This window comes from Artibeus jamaicensis, unplaced genomic scaffold (assembly GCF_021234435.1).
Source record: "Artibeus jamaicensis isolate MK-2021 breed Jamaican fruit bat unplaced genomic scaffold, CSHL_Jam_final contig_889, whole genome shotgun sequence".
Classification (NCBI taxonomy): Eukaryota; Metazoa; Chordata; class Mammalia; order Chiroptera; family Phyllostomidae; genus Artibeus; species Artibeus jamaicensis.
Genome location: NW_026522005.1, coordinates 1,417,620 through 1,444,308, shown reverse-complemented (window position 1 = coordinate 1,444,308; position 26,689 = coordinate 1,417,620). Strand labels below are relative to the sequence as shown.

The 26,689-nt window shown below is 38.0% G+C and overlaps 1 protein-coding gene across 2 annotated transcripts in view; it reads right to left on the bottom strand.

The window, feature by feature from the left end:
* The window catches only part of GABRB1 (gamma-aminobutyric acid type A receptor subunit beta1), a 335,719-nt gene that overhangs the window by 61,989 nt on the left and 247,041 nt on the right, over positions 1-26,689 (bottom strand). For both annotated transcript variants that reach the window (XM_053655002.1, XM_053655003.1), the window contains exon 5: positions 26,203-26,285. In XM_053655002.1, coding sequence (XP_053510977.1) covers positions 26,203-26,285 — 83 coding nt within the window. The remainder of the gene's footprint in view (positions 1-26,202; positions 26,286-26,689) is intronic.

Here is a 26,689-nt window from a genome sequence, read left to right as displayed (position 1 = left end):
AAACCTGCACACGAATGTTCACAGCAGCTTTATTCATCATTGCCAAAACAAGGAAGAAATTAAGATACCCTTTAATAGGCTAATCGATAATGTGTGGTATAACCATAAATGGAATATTATTCAGTGCTAAAAAGAAATGGACAATCAAGCCATGAAGACATGGAAGAACAAGATCCCTTGACCCTTCCATCATGAGACAACACAGCAAGAAGACAGCTCTATGGTGTAGGGCCCTCACCAGACACTGAATCTACCAACATTATGACCTTGGACTTTCCAGCTTCTAGAATGGTGAGAAACAAACTTCTGTTGTTAGTAAGCCACCTAGTCTATGGTGTTATGTTTGAGCAGCCCAATGGACGAAAACACTTATGATTCCAATTATATGACATTCTAGGTGTTTCCAGCTTGAAAGTCCTATCTGGTACTTAACATGATCAAAATGGTTCACCCTAATACTCATCATTATAACATGTAGAATATTATGGAGGAAAAGAATATCCTAAAATGCTACAAAGAAAAAAATTGTTTACGTATAAAGAGTCAAGAATCAGAAATAGCATTGGCCTTCTCAACAGCAACATAAGAAGCTGGAAGACACTAGAATTGTGCTTTCAGGAATGAGAGAAATGATTTCTTACAAAGGAGTTTATACACATAAAAATTCAATAAAATGTCAGAAGAGAATATAGGCACTGTCAAACATGGAAAGTATCAAAGAGCTACTTTCCCTGTAGCCACTTTTCAGGATGCAAATTTAGGAAGATGATTCTGTGGAATTCAAGAAAAGAGGCTCCCATACAGAAGACAGACAAAAAGTTCCTCAGGTAACGGGAAAGAAGATCCTGAGATGGTAGCAGTGTAGGCAGACCTGGGCAGCATTTCGTTCCAATGGGAGAGAGAGAACACAGAGTTCTGGGAGCCATGTCCCCAGGAAGATTGATTTGATAGAGCACCTGTGTGTTGGCAAAGAGATGTACACCGAGAGCAAAGAATTCGTAGATAATTTAACAATGGAGAAGAGGTAAATTTGTATAGGGAAGTGAATTCAGTCTTAGTATAGACAGCAGCTCAGCTGTGAACAATGTTCTCAGAGTTGTACTAATGTGAACACTGAATATCAGTATAACCAAGAATTGTCATATAACCAGAGATTATATTAAAATATTAAATATTTACCACCTTCTCCGGTATGAGCCATAAATCAAGGCACACTGGACACCGGGAAATGCTGAAGGCACCCTGCTGTGCCAGGTGTTACTCTGCTTATTGTCAAACTGTGGGAGGAGACAACAGGGTTTATAAAGTGGAGGTTTCAATTGGGAGCCTCAAAGAAGTCATTATTTTCCAATCTATATATTTAACTATTAGTAAATACTGTTTGACCATTAGCCATCAATGTTAGAAGGGTGTGGGGGGGTGCTGATGGATGTGGGAGCATGTGAATAAAATTAATAATGTAAAAATCTGAAAAAGCGAGAAGCAGCATGACCAGCGGTGCTATATTTAGAAATATAAAGGCAAAGAACAAAACAAACTAGAGTTTTAATCAGTTACTTTGGTTAATGAGGTGGGGTTAGCAGGGGACAGGGGACTGCTGTTTTTCTAATAGGCCTTGAAAAATGATTGCATTCTTTTTTTAAAAAGATTTTATTATTTTTAGAGACAGGAAGGGAGGGAGAGAGGGAGAGAAACATGAATGTGTGGTTGTCTCTTGCGCACCCCCTACTGGGGACCTGACCTGGCCAGCAACCCTGGCATGAGCCCTGACTGGGTATCCAACTGGTGACCCTTTCGTTCTCAGGCCAGCACTCAGTCCACTGAACTACACCAGCAAGGGCACAATTGCATTCTTAAACCACGTACATGCATTACTGATAAAAATAAAAATAGAAAATGAATGCTGACTACGTACCAGGCTCAATGGTATTTCAGGGTAAGAATTATCATTCCCATTTTACTCTAAGGAAGCAAAGGTAATTGATGGAAATTTTATCCTATACCAGCTCACCTATCAATGCGGGACAGAGAATATTCTTTTATATAAAATATTGGAAGACAAATTCAAGGCATTTATAGCAATAGGTTTCTCAAACCATTAACTTAAATTAATTAAAGACCAATCTTGATTCACCTTAAAGTTAGCAATAATTAAGTTATGTACTTACTTGTGATGGAAATCTCACAGGGCTCACTTAACGTGAACCCCAACGTGAACCCCCCCCACCAACGTGTCTGGACCTCACCTCACTGTCAGAGAAAACACTGAAGGAGGAGGACCTTCAATGGAACTCCTGATTATATTTTTATACTTTTTAGTAGTCCTGGCTTGATTAAAATCTTTGGAAAGAAACTGAATCTAGAAGTATACAGGAAAGATTTCCAGCCTTCCTCTGCTTTCTCTTCATTAAACACTCACTACTAGAAAAGAAATAAACAAAATATCCAATATAAGCAAAGCAAAATCTACAAACCAAAAAAAAGTGTTTGTCAAAATATCAGTCAAGCAAAAGAGAAATTAAAATGGTCCTATGTGCTCAGAAGAAAATGGTCCCCTACAGAAGACACACTTATATGATAAAGTTAAAAGAAAGGGAATCAACATTTCGTCTTGGGACTTAGTTTGAATGGATTTGATATTGTTTTGTTGGGGACACACAATAGACATATTTGGCCTAAAATGAAAGGATGGGGTGAGGATTAAATGAGGGAGATTACTTTACTGGCTAGGAAATAATCTTGCGATTATCTGGTTCATGATTTTCTTCTCTGGCATCAGGGCAGAGACGTATGGATTTGGTTCGGTTTTCAATCATCAAGGCACCATATCTGTTGAGTTAATGAATTACTGCAGAACCCAGAATAGCACTGATTTTCCACAGAGCTGTGGAGTTTGCAAAATCAGCATAATGTCTGATTTATACACATTTCCTAAAATATGAGAAGGAACTTTGATCGCATTCCATTTCATTTATTTCTTCACTCAACAAGTCATTACTGAAGGGATTCCCTGTGAAGGTGTAGGAGACCATTCTGTGTGGTGTGGGCCCAGCTCCCACTCGGAGATGCACAGGACCCACGCCCACAGATAGGTTCTCCTGTGGGGAATCAGGCCTGCAATTTGCCTAGGTGGCTTTGAGTCTTGCCTTTTGCTAAAAACTTCCTCACTTGGATTTGTGGCAAACATTTACTGCAAAATAACTTCCTATAATCTATGCTAAACCTTCCTAAGACCAGTGTAACCGGTCCAACCACTTTTCCCTTTTCATTTGTGAATATCCCTCTTCTATGATGTGATTAGTGGCATTGGCCCCTTTGTTTTCTATAAAAGGTAACCACCTAAAGCAACCTGTGCATAGTAAATGAGGACCATCATGTAATGTGCCAAAAAAACCCAATAAAAGCCTGTCATGGTGGAGGCCTCAGCTTTTGCTCTCCTTGAGAGAGAAGCCATGCTGTCCCTTTTCCTCCACCAGACTCATTGTCTGTGTGAATGTCTCATTTCATCCATAATGATGCGGACACTGAGGGCCAGTGTCTGAATCATGAAAGCCTCTCAGTTGGGCTACATTTCCTGAAAACCAGTGCAGGAGAAACCAACCTTCGTCTCTCAAATCATGTGGCAGTGAACTGCCCACATTGCCAGCTGAAGCTCACAGGCTATGGGGTGACTGCAAACCCAGCGTCTACTTGTTATCGATGTCATCAGGGTTCATAGCACTCTGAAGATAATGAAAAACCTGATTATTTTTCTGGATGGCATATATGCATATGCTAGTTAACAGCTTCAAAAGAGTCAAAATTTGTTACAATTTTAGGTGGCAAGTTTTGCTTTTTCTGGAGGCTACTCTTGGCTTCCTATTATTATTGTGATGTCAAGAAGGCATTAACACTTATTGAGTACTTGTTTGTGTTTTACATTTCCTTATAGCAACTTCACAAAGTAAGTATAATTGTGTCTATTTCACAGATGAAGCAAAAGAGGCACAGAGTAACGTGATGACATCCTGCCCTTGTAGCAAAGTTGAGATTGAGCCCAGGGATATTTGTAGCATCTACTATGCTATAGATGGGTTGGCCAGTAGGGCTTGTTATCTTTGTAATAAATTAAGGCCAGATATGTTAAAATATACACATAAATTTAAATTAGTTAAGGAAACATATATTGAAAATCTTGTCCTTAATATGTTGTGATATATATTTATTAATGAGTATCTTCAAATCTCATTATATATACCTAGAATCTAAGCCCAAGAGGGTAATGTTTTAAATAATGAGAAAATAAGAATTGGTATTAAGTAACAATTTTTTCAGACACTGGTTTAGCTGAGACCAATAAAACATATTGCAGCCATCTTGCCATCTTGAAATGAGCTTCTTATACTGTATGAAGAAATGAACAAAATATATTGTAAAACTATAGATAATTTTATTCCTAGCATTTTCATAAACACAAAATCAGAAGGTATTTTTAAAGTTGATAAACAACTAAGAGAAAAAAAGACCACTACATGTGAGAGAGCAATAAGGCGCATGTGTAAATATATTCTGACATTATTTGTACAATTTTGATGAAAGAAATATATCACAAAGACTGAGACCTAACGTCTGAGAATTAGCATCAGAGCTAGGATTCAAACTCCATGCTCTTTCCTGTATTCCACTTTAATCTTGACCAGAAGCATGCAGAATTTTTCTAATGAGACATATATATTTTCTATTTATTCCAGGTCAGAGCTGTTGAACCAAGGTTTACTTTACTTTCTTTCCCTGGCCTCTGCAATGCCACATCCCCAGGTTTCTTCCTATTTCTCTGGCTATTTTTTCCTTGTCTCCTTTCTAATCTCACCTTATTCTACCTAACCATTAAGTATTGGGGTTCCTCAGGCCTCCTAAACACTATTCATTTCTTACTTTGCATTACTTTCCTGGGGACACTCACCCATCCCTGTAGCTGTAATTATCAGAATATTCAGAAGATTCCCAAATTTATATCTTAAGGGCAGACCTCTCTCTCTGCTCTATACCTATGTCATACATCAAGAAGTCCAAAGTTAAATTTGTGATCTCCTTCTTGGCTCATTCAGAATCTTAGACATCTCCTTCTTATTTTTGACAAATGGCATCCTTATTCATCTGTTTGTATTAGCAAAAAAATCCCTGGAGATAGCAGGAGTAACATTTCATTCCCTGATCTTTATCATTCACACAGAATCCTTCCCCAGGTCATCTATTTTTAGACGAGATCCTTTTAACTCTTTCTTGCAGGCATGTACTTCTTTTCATTTTCATCCTGGTTTAAGCTAGCATTCTTTCACCCTGGTCTATTCGGTTATTTTTGACAAAATGACTTATTTGCTTTCCCCATCTGCATCTATTTATTCTCAACACTACAGCTATTGAGTGATTCTTCAAACACAATGCTTATCATGTGACTCCTTTCCCCACTTCAAAAATTTTCCAGTGATCCGCCATTCTTAGGATAAAGATAAAACTCTCACAAGATCCTACAAGGTAAGTCTTTAATCTACCTCTTCAGCTTCAACTCACACCACAATCTTTTTTTCTCTCTTGCTACTACCACCTCCTGTTTGCCAAGATCCCTTATGGACACAGGCCTTGTATTTACTGTTCTCTATGCCTGGAATGTGCATTCTTCTCTTCTTTGCCTCATTAACTTCTTATTCATTCTTTAGATCTTTAAACAATAGACACATTCTCAAGGAAACTCTCTTGACCTCCCTAAATCCAATTCCCTTAATACGCTTGAGTAGCACAAATAGCTTAATTTACCCTTTAATAGCACCATTAAATATTTACTTTTTAAATAAAAGAGATATTTTATTAAATTATATATAAACTTTATTAGTTTAAAAAGTTTTTAAAGCATATAAGAATTATATTACTTTTTTTTCAATGTTTACATTTAATGGTGTAAGTCTGTTAAAGTGCCTCTCTCCCTCTCTTGCCTGCAAGCTCCATTAAGGAGAACAGGAAACTTTCTACGTTAACTCACTGCTCTCATCTGGCACAATACCAGGCGCCACCCAGATGACAGAATCATTTACTGAAATAATTAACTAGTTAACCAAACATTTCTCATTATTGGATGCCAATTCTAGAAATTACTTATGTTTTCAAGAGAAGATATTTAATCGTTGGGGAAGGAAGAAGGCCATATATTTTGGTAAGGTCAGGTGTAAATTATGATAGTGTTGATAAGTGATCAGGCACTGAGAGACACCATATAGATTGACAGGTTCATTAATCAGAATGCTGAGTGGTAGTAGCAGGCTGAAGATATCTCATTGACACTTATGAAGATTTCAAGAAACTTTAAATGCAGTCATGAAAATTAGCTGTGCTAATGCTGATTGCCGAAGTGAAAGGGATGATGGCCTAAAACAGATCAGTAAGTTTGATTTCAACTTAGTTACACACAACTTTCTCTGTATGTTGATATTTTGCCCTCTAAATGACAATCACCCTATAATATCTCCTTGGACTTCAGGGTGTTTTTGTTAACACAGCTTTTAGTACCTTAACTGTATAATACCATGGGGTTGCCTGACCAAATATGGTAGTGTTTAGGTTTCCTTTCATATACCCAGGTTCAGTTCTCTTCGCATCCCTACAATTGTTGACCTGCCCCAGAGAAGACGACAGGGGGCAACGTTGAGCACTGTGACTGGATGGCTTGATTCCCCTTTAACCAGCAGCACACATGTGGAATGCTTTTGGCATCTCACGTCCAGAATTAGAGGTTTGAGGTAATAATTATATAGATCCTCAGTTATCCTCAATATTCCATGATTCTTCTCCTAGGAATGGCTTTTCTTTGTTGTGCTTTATGCTGTCAACCAAAGTGCCTTAGTAATATAAAGCAATAGCCTCCAAAAGCTGAGAATCTATGTTGTGTGAAATCAGAAGTTTAAAAAAAATCATAAACTTCTGAGTCAGAAAGACCTGGATTCAAAGTCTTTGGTATTAACTAGCTGTGTAACTTTGAGCAAGTCACTTACAGTTTCTGAGCTTTTGTTCCTACATCTAGTGTTGTTGAGGACATCTAGTGAAGAGGTTGTGAGGACCATATGAAATACATAATGCATACAAAGCACAATTCCTGGCACATAGCCTGCAATCAATATTAATGTAATTACAATCTTTATTTATAAAAATAGATAGCCTTTTTCTCCCTCCAACCCCATATATGATCTCCAGTAAGCATAGGCATTGTTTTCTAGTATATATGAGACATACCAGGACTCCAATTTCTGAGGCTCATTGTGGACCCAGAGTCCATCAGTCCTAGTCAGCCATTCTCTGAATCAGAACGGCTGACAGAATCTTCAGTGAGGTCGTTATTTTTAGCTTTGGAACTATTAGAAAGTCTGCCGGGGGTTCTCATGGCGCTCAACAAATTAGCAAAGGTCATCAAAACAAATCCACTTATTGGATTCAATGGATGGAAATCCTATCAAACCAGTGCTGTCATATTAAATTTAAAAACTTTTTACTGGCAATATTTCCATAACAAGATCAAGCTTTCTGCTTAAATTTTCTCCTCTGTTTCTGCATTTTAAATTCACAAATTTTGATGGCAAATCTACTTGTCTCCATCTGCAACCTCTCCACCATGTGGTCACATGGATGTTTTCTAGTCTAAAATTTCCTCATCTTTACTCCTCGTCCAAGTTTAAGTTCCATCTCTGCCAGGAAGCCATTGCTACATTATCTAACCTCTGATCTCAGATCTGTTCTACTCTTGACCCAGAACAATCCCCCTGCATCATTTTTTAAAAATTTGGGTAGTGTGATTCTGATCCTATCAGCCCTGAACAAAGGCATTAAACAGGACAATTAGGCTCCTACATTTTCACAGATGCCCTTAACGAACCTCACCTCTGCTTGGTTGATTATTTAAACTTGTGGAGCAGCCATCAGCCAACATGATTGACTCTACACCGTAGGCACTTGCCAGATATTGCAATGTTGAGCTCCTTACTTTCAATATTGTCATAAAGAATGTTTGGAAGAAATACTTGAGGGTAAGGTAATTCATTTCTCTCCATACCCTGAATGATGAATTGAGAGAGACCACAATGTTGCTGGATCCTTCAGCTTTACTGAATTTACTTTGGTAATATGCCAGTGGCCCACATTGATAGATTGTATAAGAAAAGACTAGAGAAAACTTGGAGCTCTTTCTCTGAGTACCTACTGGAGAAGTAATACTGTAAATTAGGTTTTGTCTTATGGGAAATTTGAACCTCATAGGTCGATCGTGTTTATTTTGCCTTGGAAGACTTAATGGTGAATCTGGGTCCACTTCCTTTAACTGTATGGTTTACCCCTAAGAACAGATATGGCTTTACTATTTTTCTGCCCATAATTTTCCTTTACCTTGGTCACCACACCTGCTTACTTTAATCCTTTTGCATTGAAAGTATTTTTGTGTAAAGTGCCTTACAATCTTTTGTGGTAGAGATTAAAAATAAATTCTTGATCTATTTCTTCAGTGAATTACAGCAATTATAGCTTATAGACCATTATTTAGCAATTATTTCTTGCCTTGGGTTCCTCTTTCATAGTTTCATGTCTGCACAACTTGGTGTTAAGCCAGAGAATAGTCTTAAAATTTTTTAATAGACCTCCACTCCATATATACTGGCAGCGCGATAACTCATTGAGTCTTTAAACTAGACTTCTGCATACAGATTTGCTTCTAAGAAACTGCCTGTGTGGTTTTGACCTCAATGCCATTGAGCCTTACAGGGTTTCACTCTCCCCATCTCTATATGAGAGAATTGGCCTAAATAAACCTTAGTATCCTCTCTCATTCTATGATCTGTCATAAAAGCTTGAGTTCTCTAAAAGGATTTTTGCCAGACACAGATATTTTAGGACAGATTGACTTAATAAACTACTCATAGATAATAGTGTGACCAGGTGGCCTATTTATTGCAGAGGATGTTCATGAAGGGAGGGCTCTGTGCAAGAAAGATTTGCTCATTTTTCCATTAAGCAAAGAAGACACTTTCAGACACTTCTATCCAGAATGTAAGCTGGAAAAATAACTACAAGTGGGCAATAAAATCAATTTAGAAGGCCAGAGTCTTTTTAATTCTATAATTTCATAGAATAGTGCTGATTTCAGTTATTTTATTAAAAAAGAGACAGTGGGAGGCTGTAGAAGGACCTTAAATGGAAAGATAAGAACTAGTTTCAAGTTTAACTTGGTCAATAATTACATAAATAATTTACCTTTTCTATGTCTATTTACCTTTTCTATGCCTTTAATTTTTATGAATAAAAATAGAAAAATTGTTCGTCCATATCTGCAAGACGTGTTGTGAGGGTCAAACAAGACAACGCTGAAGAACACCTTTTGATAAGCACAAAGCACTCTACTGATGCTGGGCGGTATTGTGATAGTTTCCTGAGAGCCTGGCTGTGAATCAAGAAATGACATCTGATGGCCTGCCCTGTGGGTATGTTGAATTGCTTTTCTGACTAAACTGGACAGTTTTGGAAAGTTAGTCATTAAGAGGTCCGAAGCAATCTTAACACTTGCTATTCTCCTAATTTGTGAATGACTCCAGAACACATGAATTCTCCCCCAAATGCAAATTCAGTGAAGTTGAGGACAAAACTTTATTGAGATGTAGGCTCCACAAGGGCTGGGTCCATGTCTGTTATGTCATTGCACATAAAAAGTTCCATTGAATATTTATTGGCTACACAGAGGAGAAGCTGGATGAGTGGTGAGCTAGCCTCCTTGGCTATGTGGCTTGCTCTTTTACTGTGTCAGTTACAACACAGGACTCTCTGTTGTGCTTCAGAAAACTTAAAAATAATGAAACAGGAAATTGTGCTGTCACTTTGACGTGTCTGTGTTAGGTTGCTTATTGTCTGTCACCATCCCAAGTACCACAGGAGAGATGCTAGAAACAATTTTTCCAGAATCTCTTTCTTCAGGTTAGAGTTTTCCAGAGAGAGGTATTGGCACCAAATTTAGATGATGGTGAAGTAGCACATGAGCAGTGATGAGTTTTACAGTGACGTTCTGGGGGGTTCTTGAGTACCCCTGCCTGCTGCAGAGAGAGAAGCAATGGATGGGAGCTTCCCAGAGGTCCTTGAGTGTTTCTGCCTCCCCCGCCTGAGCACTTCAGGCCAAAATAGCAGAGGCCAATCTCTTTGACCTCTGCCGGCCAGCTTTTCCAATCTTTGTGTATGCCCTTAGTTTCCTATATTAAAACCTTTACTATTTTGACCATATTGAGTGGCTTTTACATTTCCTTGGCAGAACCTTGACTAGCAAGAAAATCTCAAATGTTAAATTCAGGGATATTCAGGTGTAACTAAATGCATTCATATAAACAGTTATAGTTAGTGCTTTGGGAAAAACCATAGTATTTTTAAAAATCCACTTAGAGATTATTTAGTAATCTGTTACTTTTCAGCATTTGTAAAAGCCTTTGAGAACTAAAAAAGCCCATGAAGTTTTCCAGAGTCTTATTTTGCTCTTTCAGGAGAGCCTGGCTCAATGTGGCAGCATTTCCTGCTGTGAAGGGGACAGATTTGAAACTCACATGGTCCATAACCAAGTTTGTGCTCAGCCACTTTCTCACCCTGCGTTTTTGGCAGATTAATTTCCCTTCGCTTGAGCTTGGTGATTGCAGCAGCATGGCGGGAGTCCTGACAACTTTCTGACTTTCTTTCCCTATAGGTGGGTGTGGGACTCAGATGAAAATGTTTGAAAGCATTTCATGTACAGGCTCATTATTCTTTCCTAAGGAAGCTCATATTTGGAATTAGTCAAATGCAAATAATGGAGATTATTATGGAGAATAATAATGGAGATCAGTAAAGACTCAATGAGAGCAACTTCCAGGGCACTGGAGCTTTTCTCTCACCCCTGAGGGGAAATGTGGGGGTCACTGGGAGCATGCCCACCGCCACGAGACCCAGCCCAGCGTAGCCTGTCATTGTAAAAGGCAGTGGCTGGGGTAGGACATTGTACTGTGGGGCTGAGACTCCATGGAATAACAGGGGGAACCTTTCTGACAATATAGTCGAAAATTGTAATAACTATGTATGGTGCCAGGTGGGTACTATACTTACTGAGGAGGTCACTTTATAATGTATGCAAATGCCTGAACACTATGCTGTACATCTGAACTAATATAATATTGAATGTCACCTGTAATTGAAAAATAAATAAATAAATTTTTTAATTTGAGAAAATGGTTCTTTTAATATCAAAATAGAGATCTTAATGAAAAAGGTGGTTTCTAATATTCAAGTTGTGTTTTAAATTTCTATTTATTTATTTATTTTTACATTGTCATTCAAGCACAGTTTTCTGCCTTGTACTCCCACTCTGGCCCACCCCCGCAGCCTTCCCAACCCCCCTCCTGTTTCTAGTCCCCCCTGTTTCCATCCATGTGTCCCTCATACTTGTTTCTGCAAACCCCTCCCCCTTTTCCCTGAAATTCCCTGCTCTCTCCCCTTGGGTCAAGCAGACCCTTTTAATTCATTGCACTGAGGTGAGTCAGAGCTGTAGTTCAAGCCAGGGAAGAAGACAGGAGCCACCGGTTCAGAATTGCTGCCTGTCCTGGTGGCACTGAACAGCTCTCTCAACACCTCAGTGCTGGTTTTCAGGTTCATGAAATGTAGACACGCTCTAGTTTATCTTCCTTTGAGCAGCGTTAAATTATTAACTTTTCATAGCTTCCCCATCCAAAACAGTGTGTGTGTGTCTGCACATACACACCACACACACCTCTCCAAGGATCCATCCGTTTTTTCTTTAGTGTCCTTGCCACAGCATGTGGTGATCCTGCATTATATTTTATGTTAGCGACTGTTTTGGTTATTTTCTGTTCCCCTACAATCGCGTGTCAGTACATCTGCACAGGAGCTTTGTTTTTTTCTGAAACAATCCACAATCCATGGTAAAGGCTCTAGGGACTGTGAGTAAATGAATAAAGTATGAGTGTCTGAATTACTAACGAGTACTTTTTTCTGATATTCTGCATGATTCCCCAGACTCTAAGCTATAGATTGGCCTCTTAAATCCATGAAGGGACACTTTTCAAAAGATGTACCAACAACAGGACCCCCTTCCCCTTTTTCCACCCTTGAGGAGATGGAGGCTTTATCTACAGTTGTGTAGGGGTCACAGTTCTTCAAATGCAACACATACTAAACATTTCCTTCCTGAGAATTGGGGAGAGGGACTGGGTTAAACTCTTTGTCACATCACTTCTTTGTCTATAAAGCAGGCTGAGTTGATCATTTTCATGGTGCTTCCTTCATACAGCACAGAAAATAATGTTGAAAAGTAGTCTGTTTAACAGTGAGATGCACAGGAGTATGCTGAAACCAGCAGCTGTATTTAAGCTGCCAACGACAGGAAGAAAGATGTGCTCACAGAATCTCTTAAGTGATCCCAAGTTAGCCTGAAAGAAATTAAGCCACTTGCCCATGATCCTAAGACAGTGCACTGGACATCAATGTTAAGTTAAAATATCAACAGGATGTTTCTATAGCTACTGGTCAATGATCTCATTTCTAGTAATCTGAAACTCTTGAGAATGGCATTAGTACTTCTGTCCAAAGTCTACTTTAGAAATGTAGCCTTTGCAGACTACAATATAGTCACCCTGTTGGCCTAGAAGTTCTGACACTGTCAGAAATGGTATGTGCACAGTAAACACTTGTATATGATGGAAGAATGGGAAACCTGTGAGAACCTAGAAATAGACAAATAGAGCCAAGGAGAGCAAGACAAGTGGCTGCTCCCAGCACTGTCATCAGTCAGCTCAAGAGCAGGGGAGAAAAGAGCTTTGATTGTCTGGGGACATACAGAAAGCCTGGCTTTTTAGGTAAAATCCAAGAGATGGTAGATCATGGTTAGAAATGAAGAAGGGAGAGTAATGAGGACATCGACAGCAATAGTGGCAACAACGGAGTGATGACAAAGGTGACAAAACTGAAGAAAAGCAGCACCCAACATACCGAAGTTGGAGCAGTTCAGCTTTTGGGGGGAACAGATATCCGATTGCCCTTGACTTAGATGATAGTTGTGACCGCAGTTTATTGAGTAGTTAAAATGCACTGTGCACGGTGCTAGGCACATTGCATGTTGTCATAATGAGGTCACAGAAAGGTCTATACATTGATTTTGTTCCCATCTCCTAGCCCTCCATGATTTCCAGCCCCCTAGCCCTATCCCGATGAAATGCACAGTCTGGCAGAAGCAAATTCCTCTCTGTTTTCCACCTCCTGGTCCTCACTTTGTGCTGCCATGGAAACCTTGCTCTCCCTGACAAACACAGCTTACCTGAGAGCCCTCTCAAATACTGGCTGCTTTCCCCCCACACCTCTGGTGTTGGTCCTGGGAGCCCTATTAAGTGACTCTATGCTCCTCATTGTCCCGTCTAGACTATTCTCCCTCCCTTCTTTCTAACGACCTCTAACTTTGGATCTCATGTCACCTTAACTCTTGTCACCTGCCAATCCAAGATTAACTAATCTTTCTCTGTCTACTTAGCTTCTTTTTACCTACATGCTCCTGTCTCAATTCTCTGTGAATCCAACATGCACACAGATTATTTTTCTTCACACCAGATGTTGTCTTTGGTCTTTTTTCCTGCTATGTTCATTTCCTCCATTTCACCTTAGTTGAAAAATTAGACCTGGACTGTCTAAGAAAACATGTACCAGAAAAGAATGCTTACTATGTGAATTCTGTTGTACTGATGTGTAATTCTCCAAGCTGGTGTTCTGTGCCATCTTTTTCATGTTTAAACTTTCTGTGTGCATTCATGCCTGCAGGTATACTCAACATATAGCTCACCTTGACCTAGGTGAGCTATACGTTGAGCTTGCCTTGATGCAGCTGAATTGCCTTTTTCACGGTTTAAATTTTGGCAAGTGAACATAGTATCTGAGACATTCTATCTCAGCATGGCTTGGCTTTAGTTTTTGCTACTTATATCCCAGAAATTCTGCTATATTATTACCATCACCATCATTTTTATTATTATTATTTCCCAAATGGAACAAAATATAGAGTTTATAATATTGTTTATGAATGAAATTCTCTTCAAAGTAAAATTTTAGAAGAGTAACTGTACCCAGGAATCACAGTAGTAGAAAGATACTTCTTAAAGGTCATGCAACAAAGGAAGAAAATTTAGTTTTATTATAAGTGTACAGACTGCTCAGGAAATGAAAACTTTAGCAAAGTCAGGCTTGACCTTCTGATTATGTTACTAGAAGAAAGTTTTGAAGTCAATAATCAGGAAGACAATAGGGCGAGTATCATTTTGCATTTCTTGGAGGAGGCACTTTTTAATATTTCCAATCTAATATTAGATGCCAATTATGTAAAATACCTTCCCTCTAAAAGAACAAAGTACTGTTTTGCCATAGGTAGCATGCACAAATTTAAAGAAGAAGAGATAAAATAATGGCAGAAACAGTATGGGTAGGGTATGATATGTAGGAAACCCTTATAACTCAGGAATGAATACTGAGCGAAAGCAAGGGACTTGAGAACCCATCACCATGGCAACCAGGATGAAGTCAGTGATGAGGAGGTGAACACTGAGGATCTGGACAATGGCTGAGAATTTGAAGCTAATGATTTATGATAGAGCTAATATTGATCTCTAAAAGAGATTAGATTACTTAAAATGAGAACTATGCCAGGAAACACCTTTGTCTTGAGTTGTAAAAAAATATGCCTAACTGAATAGAGATGGACATTTTTTGGTTGACGTGTTAATTACGAAGAAAGGAGCTTTCATCACTCCTTCTAGAAAGGCACTTACAAAAAAGCAGGTCTGAAGTTCACCAGGAGGATCCGAGTGCAAATCCCCTGTGTCTGCCTTTACTTCCGATGAGTATGGAGCTCCAGCACGTTTTTGGACTTCTCTATTGTGTAAGATTCACATCCAAATAATTAAAATAAAGTCTGGGAAACTTGTGTGTTTCAGAATGACTCATTCAACCCGGAAGTCTAGTTAGCAATATACCCCTTCTACTAAAAATCTCTCATTAATGGATAGAGAGCTGAGTAAGATCATTAGAATATCTTACATTATTTTTTCTTTATTAAATTAAATCCTTTCCACATATAAAATATTTGTCCAAGTATCATTTTTAAGGTGGGCTTCATTCAGAGTGGTACTAATGACATACTGCATCTGGAATCTCCCACGTACAAAGGAGTAAACCACAGATGTTACATGGGTATTTAAGGAAATCCAAGCTATTCAGATCCCAGTGTTTCAGAGTCATTCAGGTCACTTGAAAATGACTTTTCTACCTCAGTCAATTTAAAACTCAAAATTCCTGAATCCAGTGCTGAGCAAACAGTGTAACAAAGGCTTTTAGTTAATTATTTAAATCTCAGTAGGAAGCAAACAGGCTGGGAAAGTGGATTGAGGAGTACAGGTGAGACAAGAAATTTTTTGTTTGTTTGTTTTTTACTTATCCCAGATTCTTACTACCCAGTGTGGTTCCTGGGCCAATAGCGTATGTTTCACCAGGTCACAGTAGAAATGCAGACTCCGGGGCCCCAGGCTAAGCTCATTAAACCAGAATGCATTTTAACAAGATCCCTTTAAGTATGTAAATGTCCTTAAGCGCAGAGCATTTGACAAGAAGCACAGGGAGCACAGCAGGTAAGTGATGGGTTTTTACTCTGAGAGTTTCTAAGGTAAGAGCAGGCAACCCCTTGGCTCTACTCAGTGACTTTTTTTTTTGTCTGAATAGTACGTCTACAGAATCAAAGCGCCGAGAATACAATCTTCTTCAAATCAATGCAGACATCCAGTGAGTGCTCTGTGACAAACCTGCCCTTTTACACAATCAAATGACCACACTCCATACCCCGGGTCAGGGTATGGGGAGATGAGGACCAATATAAAAATTGTTATTATATTATTTTTATGGGTGAAACAAATAGACTGTGTTTGATTTTAGTTTGATTAAACTTTTCCTGTTTAATTCATGTATTCAAGTGTAAATTTTACTTAGCTTTTTTCTTGACTTAACATGATAAGGGAATGTTACTAAGAACGTTTGATGTTCTTTCTCTTCCAAGTAGATAACTCCATTTTCCACAGACAGTATCATTATACAAATAAATGTTTCATTGATTGCATCCATATTAATATGCGGTATTTATACTGGGGCTTTTAAAGTAGAGTAGTAACAACCTGACCTATTATCATACAGATTTGAATATCTAGTTTAAGCACTTGATGCCAGGGTCTACTGGTCTACCTATTTATTTCAAGATGTGCACTTTTAAATAAAAAGAAAAAAAATGGAGCCTTTTGCCAGAGAGGATAAAAGAAAGGGTAGTTTAAATTTTCTCCTTTGATCATTTCAATGATTCCTTTCTTTGAAAATCATGCTATTTTCTGTTCTCTGCTGTACTTTCTTCTCTCATTTCTGTTTCTATTCTGCTTCCCATTTAGAGAACTGGGTTTGTTAGAAAAAGAGAGGAGCAAAAATTCAAAGCATGGCTGCCTTAAAGCAGTGTCTGTCAAACTTGGCTGCATATTGAAATCACCTGGAGAGCTTAAAAATGCTTTGCAAGGGCACTTCACAAATTCTGTTTTTAGTTCAGGATGGGGTCATGCTGTCAGTATTTTTTAAAAGCCTCCTTTAAAAATCTTTGATCTTCAAGATAAGAATAAAGCAATTTAAATGTCGAAATTGACACCTGAATGAAAAGTAACTATGTATATCCTCACATGGTTCCTATGTGGATGTGGGGCACAGAAAAATCCAAGTCAAGACCTCTCAAGAGAATATGTCCATTTCCAAGATCATAGATGTTCACTCGATACAATTATGAGGAATGAATGGACTTTGAAACTACAGCAACACTGCAGTTGGTCAGGCCTAATGCAATACTGAAATGATGTGGGAAATAGTAGCTGTAGCCATTTAGAAGATAAAGGATGTCTCTTCTGTGCGATCTGTTGCAATTATAGAAGTTACCTGGTAAAATAATGGTTATTCTTGAATTATATCAATGTTCAGTTTAGTTGACAAGAATGTTAGAAAATAAGTTCTCACAGAGAAACTGAATTGAAACAGATACAGTAGAGAGAAGTAGGACCAATGAAAACCTGCTTTGTCCTTGGGTGACTGCTTCGCATTCACATAGAGTATACCTCATAGTCTCTCAACTCATCCACAGTGAGAAAGATAAGGAGAAGAGTTTTGTGAGGACAGTGTGGAGAAGTGCTCTTATGAGGCTATACTATATAGGCTAAACCTTAGACTTTCAAGTTCGGTTGCTTGAGTTCAAATCCCATTTGGACTGCTTGTTTTGTGACAGTAAACAATTACTTTGGTGCTTTGATTTCTTCCTCTGTGAAATTCAACGGGAAATCTTTGTTTAAAGTCTGGTCCATAATACATAATCAATAAATATTAGCTATTATTATTGTCAAGTTTTGATCTCAGGTGAACCAAAGCCATCAGTCTAACAAGGGTGTTCAGCTCTTGAAGATCAGAATTGCATTATAAAATGTCTCTTTAAGTGTTTGGCTAATACCTAAAACCTTTAGGGAAAACAATAGCTTTGTTTTAATTTCCCTTTAAGAAGCTAGCAGCAAAATGATCATCTATTAGACCACCAAGGAGAGAAGAAATTTCCAGAAATCTAAATCTGTAAATCTGAGATATCCTTATCAATTTACATAGCCACTTATCCATCCATCCAGGGGAAATGAACTTAAGCTGTCTATAGGGCTGAAGTAGACAGCTATAAGGCTAACTTTATAGTCAAGTTGATCGCAAAACTAATTTTCATAAATGGAACTCCATTCCTTCACTGGCTCATATTTTGTAACTTAAAAAGATCAGAGACTTTTCAGAAAGAGTGTTTTTTCACAGTTTCAAAGAAGCAGTCTGGAAAAAGAAATACATTAATTCAGAAAGTATTTCCTTCTTCTCTACACCCACTCCTCTGCTCATCAAAAAAGCCACAGGCACTAAAATTCATTAACATTTCTATGAACATAAATGTGAAATATTCATTTTCATTAAGTAGTCTACTGAATATGGCAAAACCAAATTTATCTAAGGAGATATCCAATGGTGCTAATTTCCTTGACAATGGGGACATAAAGCAGGGAAAGCCATGAATCATTCATGAAGTTCAATTTACTTCTGTTATTTTTGGTGTTTAGCACCCATGAATAGAAAGTGTGCAGCATGTTGTAGATGCTATTTTTAAATTATTTCAGATCAGAACTAATGATTTGGCAGGCAGCAGTAAAGTAAGAATGATTCAAAGGCTCTGTTGGTAATTGTCCTATTTCATGTTTCTTGTGAGTATTTATATGTTCATATATTCATAACATTTTTGCTATATCCTAATAACCTTTATAAATCAAGATCATTTTTGAGTGAATATTTTAGCAAGCACACAAAGTAACTTACTTGTGATATAACTAAATTGAATAAACTCTCAGAGATTTAGATCTTCGGGCTGAAAGAGATCTTTAAGGTTCTAGAGTTAACTGATAGCTGAATGAGGAACGTGTTCTTCTTTGATGCTGGTAGGTGGCCATTTCCAATTGGTTGAAAGGTCTCTATGGGTGGGGAAGTCTTTTCTTTAAAAGGGACTTATTTCATGAATGGATTCCTTGGCTCATTGGAAAGTATTTTTCTTAAATTCAACATCTACCTTCTTGTACCTTCTTGTCCGTCTGTTCGCTCAGTTGCAGCTCTCAGCACACAGAGCGTTATATATGCGGTCGACCCGTTGAGAAATGCTAGTTGAATTGAATTGAACTGAATGGGTTCAGATCTAGTATTGAGTGGGTTACTTTAAGGTGTCAATTTGAGTGCGCCGGGAAGTGCTAGATGTTTGACCAAGCATTGTTCTTTTTGTTCCCGTAAAGGTATTTTTGGGAGGGATTAGTATTTACCTAACAACAGTGGTAGATCGAGGAAAGTAGATCACCCTCCCTAATGTGGGCGGGCCTCATCCAGTGAGCAGACGCCTGCATAAAACAAAAAGACTGATGCTCACTGTAAGAGAGAATTCCTCCTGCCTGACTTGCCTTGAACTGAGATAACCAGCTTTTCCCTGCTTTCAGATTCCCTTTGAAACTTGGGCTCTTCCTGGATCCCGAGCCGGCTGGACTTTGAACTGGAGCTACACCATCTGCTTTCCAGTTTGCCAACTCACTATGCACATCTTGGGACTGATCAGCCTCTGTAATTACATGAACAAATTCTTTATAAAAACCCCCTTCTTTCTCTACATGTCCTATTGGTTATGTTTCTCTGCAGAATCCTGGCTAATATACCGGACAACACCAAACCTAAGGTTTTTCTTCTATATCATAGTATTTAAATAATCTAGAAATGGTTATGGTGTCTCCCTAAAATTTTCTCCTCAGATATCTTGGCATCCTCCTCTAAAGGAAATTACCTTAATATGACATTAAGAACTGGATACAATTCTCCACTTGTGGCTTTACTAGGGCAGAATCTTGTCGAACTGCTCCTGTTTTATGTCTGGACATTACACTTATTTGGATTTTACTTCTATGTGTTAATGTAATGCATTATGTAAATAAATTATATAAATAAAATACAAATAATAAATAAATATTTATATAAAATATATATACATGAAATAAATAAGCACATAAATAAATTAATTAATAAATAAAAGAAGTTTGCATTGCAACTCTGCAAAAAAAATCACATTTTTGCAGAAAAATTTCCATAGTTTAGTTAGGCCATTTTATTTAGGCAGACACAGTTTATTAATAATTGCTACTTTTGTGAACAAAAATAGATTTTATTTTGGAAATAATCAAACATGAGTATGGCTTGACATTGCGTGTGTATGTTGTTACTACCAAGACATTTCCATCAACATGACAATGTATCCTGAGACTAAGACATAGATTGAGTCAATGATTCACTAAATTAAATACATTAAGACAATGCCTAAGTTAAGTTTCTAAAACATTTTTTAAAAAATATTTCTTTATTTATTATTTATTTTTAGAGAGGGGAAGGGAGGGAGAAAGAGAGACAGAGAAACATCAATATGTGGTTGCCTTTCACGTGCCCCCTACTGGTGACCTGGTCTGCAACCCAGGCATGTTCCCTGACTGGGAATTGAACTGGCAACTCTTTGGTTTGTAGGCTGGCACTCAATCCACTGAGCCACACCAGCCAGGGCAAGAAACCATTTGTTTTTAAAACAAAAAACAACCAAGTATCACTAAATGTTACCTTTGTTTGATGTGGGTCAGATAGGGGGGGATGTAGACAGTTAACAACTCAAATGGAAGGAAAAAATTCATAGAAATTTATCGCATTTACTAATCTATCAAAATTCCTATAGTAATTAAAATATTAGGTTTTCCCATATTTGGCTTTTGGTTGACACATTTACAATTTAAATTTTGTGGTGGTCTTAAAGCACACATAGAAAATTGTACAAGTGAAATAATATTTTATGGCAAGAAAAAAAAATCTCTGCCTTAAATCTTATTTGAGAAAATTGAAACCAAACTTCTGTCTCTAAAATTTAAGACTTGAAAAGTTTGGAGCTAAGACATTTAGCATATATTCACTCTACAAATATTTATTATAAAGTACTAGGCTAAGTTTTAATTATTGTTGTGAACAAAGCAATGATCTTTTTCCCCGTGGGGTTTATAATCCACAGAGGAAAGAAACAATAAACACAGAAGCATATAAATACTACTAAATGCTACATGGGAAATTAACAAAATTTGGAAACACAATAGCTTGGGGTTTGCAATTTAGATTGGATTCTCAGGAGAGCCTCTTATTGGAGGTTCTATCTTAGGGGAGAGTTGAAGGATGAGAAAAGAAAAGTCAAAAGAGCCATGATAGATCAAAACATTTTAGCCATAGGATAATGGGATCGAAGAAAGAACTCTCTGCAGGAAACAGAATCCGTGGTGTAGTTCCATGTCGTAAGCAAGAGAAAGATGGCTGCAGAAGAGAAGAAAGACATCACGGGAGGGAGATCACATAGGCAGTTGAAAGTCAAATTAAGAAGTGTGGAACTTTCCAACCTGGGCCCAGCATAATAGCTTCCTCATAAAAAGGGTGTTGAGAGGAAGCACTGTTCTGCCATCATTGAGGTAGTGACCAGAGAATACACCATCCACACTCACAGGCGCATCTGTGGAGTGGGTTTCAAGAAGTATGCCTGTAGGGCACTCAAAGAGATCTGGATAATTGCCATGAAGGAGATGAGAACTCCAGATGTTTGCATTGAAACCAGGCACAACAAAGCTGCCTGGGCCGAATGAATGAGAATGTCCCACGCCGTATCTGGGCGCACTTGTTCAGAAGACACAATGGGGATGAAGCTTCACCAAACAAGCTTTATACATTGGTACCCATTACCACTTATAGGTACCCATTAAACTTTATACTTATGTACCCATTACCACTTCCAAAAATATACAAACGGTTATTGTAGAACTAACTGCTGATTGTTGAATATAGTTATAAAATAGCAAAAGAAAATGTGGAGAATTTTCTTGGTGCAGTGGGTGTCTTTGAATACTTTCAAGTATAGAAGTAATATGATCCAATGTATAGCTCGCAAAGGCCACTCTGGCTGCTGCATAGACAATGAGTTAAAGGAAGTCAATGACAAGACTGCTATTGTACAATGACCTGGTAAGAAGCAATGACGGTTGTTTGCAGTAAGGTTGGAGAGAAGTGGAAGGTTTTGATAAATACCTTGCAAGTAGAATGAGTGGTACTTAATGATAGATTGGTCTGGAAGAACATAATAAAGATATCAACAATTCATGCTAGGATTCTGGTTTCATTGTGAGATTAAGGAGAATGGAAAGAAAACTCATTTGGGAGGGAAAAATTCATAGTTAAGTTTTGAGCAAATTAACTTTAAAATGCCTTTGAAACATAAAAATAGATACACCAAGAAGAGTGCTACATTCATCAGTCTCATAGAAGAGATCTGAGCTGCAGATATATATTTGGAGATCATGGGAATAAAGATGACATGTAAAGAGAGGTGTATTTTGAACTTTCTGAGAACAGGGTTAGTGCAGGTGAGACACAGGTAGACAGACTCCAGATTTCAGTGGGTTAAGAGAAGGTTGAGGTACCAGACAACAAATACAGACTGTTATTTCACGTAGCTTGAACAAAAAAGGGAGTAGAGAGATTAGGAAAAGTTTATGGGTATGTATAGGGGTAGAGTAAAGGGGTTTTGTGATGAGAAGAGTTTTAAGCTTGCTTTTAAACTGAATAAGGAGCTAGTACAGAGGGTGAGATTGAGTATCTAAGTGATCAGGGGGTGGAAGTATGTGTAAACTTGAAAGAATGAATTCTCAGAGGAGGCAGAAAGATGGAATCCTGAACACAAGGGCTAGAGTTAGGCTATAAAGAGAGTAGGGGAGCCTCTTCCTCTAAAACACAGAGCGCTAACTTAGAATGTGATGATATAAGGAAGTTTCAAAGACGATTGGTGAGCCTACTAAGAGATTTCAGGCCTGAAATGGCTTCTACTACTTTTGGTTATAGTGACAATTGACACTGCTTATGCCCAGAGGGTGAGGTCAGGGTCAAGATCTTCCTCAATGGTTGCTGCAGAAGATGGAAAAAGGCACCCAAATATTCCCTGATTGTTATCCTAAGCCCTTCTATATCTTCAGGAATCTTGTGGCTACCAAAACTTCCCATGATAGTTAGATTGATTTCAAATTCCAAATGGTCTTAATACTAAATTTCTTGATTTATTCTTCTATATGCCATTAACTGTTTTTTTATAGAATCTCAGGCCCATAAAGCTATTAATCTGCTTCAAATTTAACTAGATTTTCAAGATAACGAGGCTTTATGGCCTTTTCAATTTTACTTGATAAAATGACATTAAAGAAAAGTAAATCATCTTTAATTTTTCTCCAAGGACATATCCAAGCAAAACATTTCTTCCTCCTTGGGGTTGTGATGGAAGAGAAGACAAACTAGTCCATTTTCTGAGGTAAGTAACATTTCTACTTCATTGTTCAGAAAAGTATTATTGGTTCAATGTAACATTGGTAGAAGGTCTACTTTATCATTCGAATTTCTCAACAGACACTACAGCCTCTCATTTGTAATCACTTGAGAGCTCAATTATAGTGTTCATAAATTCAGGGAGAGCTGTTTCAGCAAATAACACAACACCTCTTTCATAGTAAAGAACTAAAATAGATGAATAACAAATTCTATATTTGTTAATAGTTAACAATGTACTGATTGTGTACTTACGCAGGAACAAGCAAAGCTCACTTAAACTCCACATTATTGCCATATGTGACTTTGTTGTTTGAAGTTATTCCTTTTAATATTTAAGATCTCTTTACATTGATGTATCTATGGTTAAAGAGGGTACACTTTTAACTAAAATATTAAAGCTAGACAATATTGTCATTTGAGGCTTTCAAAGTTTTTTCTTAGGTTAACATCAGTGGAGTCAAGGACTATTTGGTTTCCTGCATCCACAGGCTACCCCTCTCTGCAGTTGCAATCATATGATCTTTGACCTAAAACTAATTCTGCCTCAACCTCTGGGCTCTATGAACCTTTATTAGGGATAATTCAGTTAATACAGACCAGTTTTTGGTTGATTCATTATCCTCAGCTTACTTGAGAGTGGTTCCAATTGGTGCTGTACTTTTAATCATTGACGTTCTGCTCCTTGCTCACCTGTTAATCGTAGGATTCTGTCACAGTAGGATTACTTGGGTTTAGCTTCACGCTTCACCACTGTCCTTGTCATGTGGCCCTGGGTAAGTTGTTTTATTTCTATGACCCTCAGATACATCATCGCTCAAATGTTGTTAGAAATACTTATGTTACAGAGGGGTTATGTTAATGCCCAGCTTTGGTCTGGCAAGGAGAAGGCAGTTCTGTGTTTTTTCCCCTTTCTCTCAGTTTCCACCATTATAAAGTCCTCATTACACAGATTCTTACAGACCTGAATTTTTGCTTTGCTTTTGGTAATATCTTTAGGGACTAGAGTTCTGTGACCTGCTGTTGGGTCACTTTAATGATGGCCACCATCTGTCCACAATCCTCCATATTAGCTGACTTTAGGGTCCTAGTTACTCTGCCTCATCCATCTGTCCACACAGCTGACTGCATCTTACTGAATTGCCTCAGTGACCATCAGACGCCCGAGTCACAAACTATCACCTGACACCTACTTTGTGATTGTTTTGGACTATCTGGCTGTCTGTGCCTCCCCCTCCCTGCCCCACCAAAGTTATGTTTTGTTTCTGCTTCATTTATAGTTCTGTTTTAGTCATTATGTGATATGATAAATGGAGCTAAAAGTCATCTATTTTCTAAGTATGAATAAAGTAAATTGCCTGCTTAAAGAAAAATATAATTGATAATAACAGAAAAAAACTCAATATGTATTATAAAATAAAATATGCATTTTAGGAGAAAATAAATGCTGATAATTTTAGAGCTTGTTAATTTACAGCACAGAATAAATTCAATACTTGTCACCAAATTCATGAATTTTTAAAATGAATGATGTAAACCACAAGGTCTTTGAACGTGGAGAGGCTGTCATATCCTACTGCTGTCCGGCACAGGTGAAGGTACAGATTCACAGTCAGTGGAAGATGTGCCGAGGGTAAACAGCGACCCACGTAGAGAAACTGGTGTGTTAACCTCTTTCCATGCCAGTTCCAAAGGCGATAGTTTACTTGCTCAGGTCCAGTTCTGTCTTATTTATAAAATACCACTGGCCATTAAGAAATAATTGGTTTCATATTTTGTTTCTGCCTTTTGAATTTGGTTGTCATTGGCATTTAAACCAAAAGCCATCATAAATACTTTCACCTCAGAACACCCATCAATTGACTTATTTATATAATTTAAAAATCACTCTGGTGTCTAGTTTTAGTAGAGCAATGTCTGTGTCTGAATCTATGGCTACAGCCACGTTAGCATCTTTATCTATTTCTATGTTTCTATTCAGTAAAACTAGACAATTGATATAATTAATAATCAGGCAATTGGGAGTACATTTACTCTTTATTTTTTATTTTCTTAAAATATTTTATTTATTTATCTTAAGAGGGGAAGGGAAGGAGAGAGGGAGAAATATCAATGTGTGGTTGCCTCTCATGCGTCCTCTGCCGGGAACTGGCCTGCAACCCAGGCATGTGCCCTGACTGGGAATCGAACTGTGATCCTTTGGTTCACAGGCCTGCACTCAATCCACTGAGCTACGCCAGCCAGGGCCATTTACTCTTTAATAATACTATGAAGTCATCTGAATTCCCATCCCCCCCTTTTTTTTTAACTGTTTTGATGTTTAAATTTGGGAAGTGTTTTAGATAGTTTAAATAAATCTGTCTATTGTTTGCGTTATATTAGATGGTATTGCAATGTTCTGAATTAGCTACTGCACCTTTCTGTTTCCCTTAAAAATCAGAAAATGACCTGGGCCTGGTATTCAAAATAAATGGGCTCAACTGTCTGCTTGTTGATGTCTGTGAAACAGTGAAACAAAGATAATCAATCAGGTTAAATCTTAGCAACTCAACTACTCAAATTGTTAAGAAAGCAATCAGGTAAAAACTTCCCAAGAGGACAAACCAAAGAGTCACTAGACTCTTTCAGGTCAGAGTCACTAGACCTGAAACACATCGAGTCTTTGACCCAATGCACAAGCCTCATGAAGGTTTGTTCTTCCTATGAAGAAAGACAAAAGCACACGAGACTACCGTAGTGTTTTGCTAAAAGATAACAACTTATAATCCTTCAAGTCGACAGACTAAATAAAAAACAATCTCACAAAGTTTTCACATATCAAAATGTTTTTCCTCTCTTGTTAACGCATCTTGGGTATTAGAACACTTTGGGAGAGGCTCCACTCTGATGAGAAAACATGAGTTCATAAATCATCCAGCCAAACTAAGTAGACTTTTCCTAATGGTTCAAAAATCTAACAACATTGAAATGACCCTGGAGCCACCAATAACAGGGAGAAAGTCACTAGCCTGGGAAACCCTTAAAAAGCTGGTAGCATAGTATAGCTGAAAAGATCCTAGTACCAATTAGCGCAAGGTTGAATTTAGCAACCCCCCTTTTTCTCATTCCCCTGTCCAAGCAACTCACAGCTTTCAATCTCCAGGGTGCAGTTTTGTTCATCCAGAGGGTATCTTCGCAGGTCCATCATACACGCAGCTGTGGTTGTGATGCTGTCAGGAGAGAGAGAAAAGACAGCATCATGAAAGATAGCATCAGAAAAGGATGATGGCTTCCATTTCCAGGCTTTCCGGTCCTGAATCACGTTTACCAGGGTTTATAAACATTGTGTGGTTAAAAATTTTGAAGGCCGGCAGATTGAATTGGAGTCTTTCTTTGCTACTGACTAGTGGTGTGAGCGTGGGCTATTTAATTTATCTCCATGAGCCTCTGACCCCACTTTATCTTCTGGGGGGCGGTGCTTTTTAGACGGCAGCCTCCCTGTTTTGACCATGCTTGTCTGTGTTAACAATACTTCTCGGAATTGGTTTTACAGTGAATAATAAGCTGTCTTAAGTTTTTTACTGCAGTGTATTCAGTTGTGTGAAATACCATAATTTATTTTCCCAGTCACCCT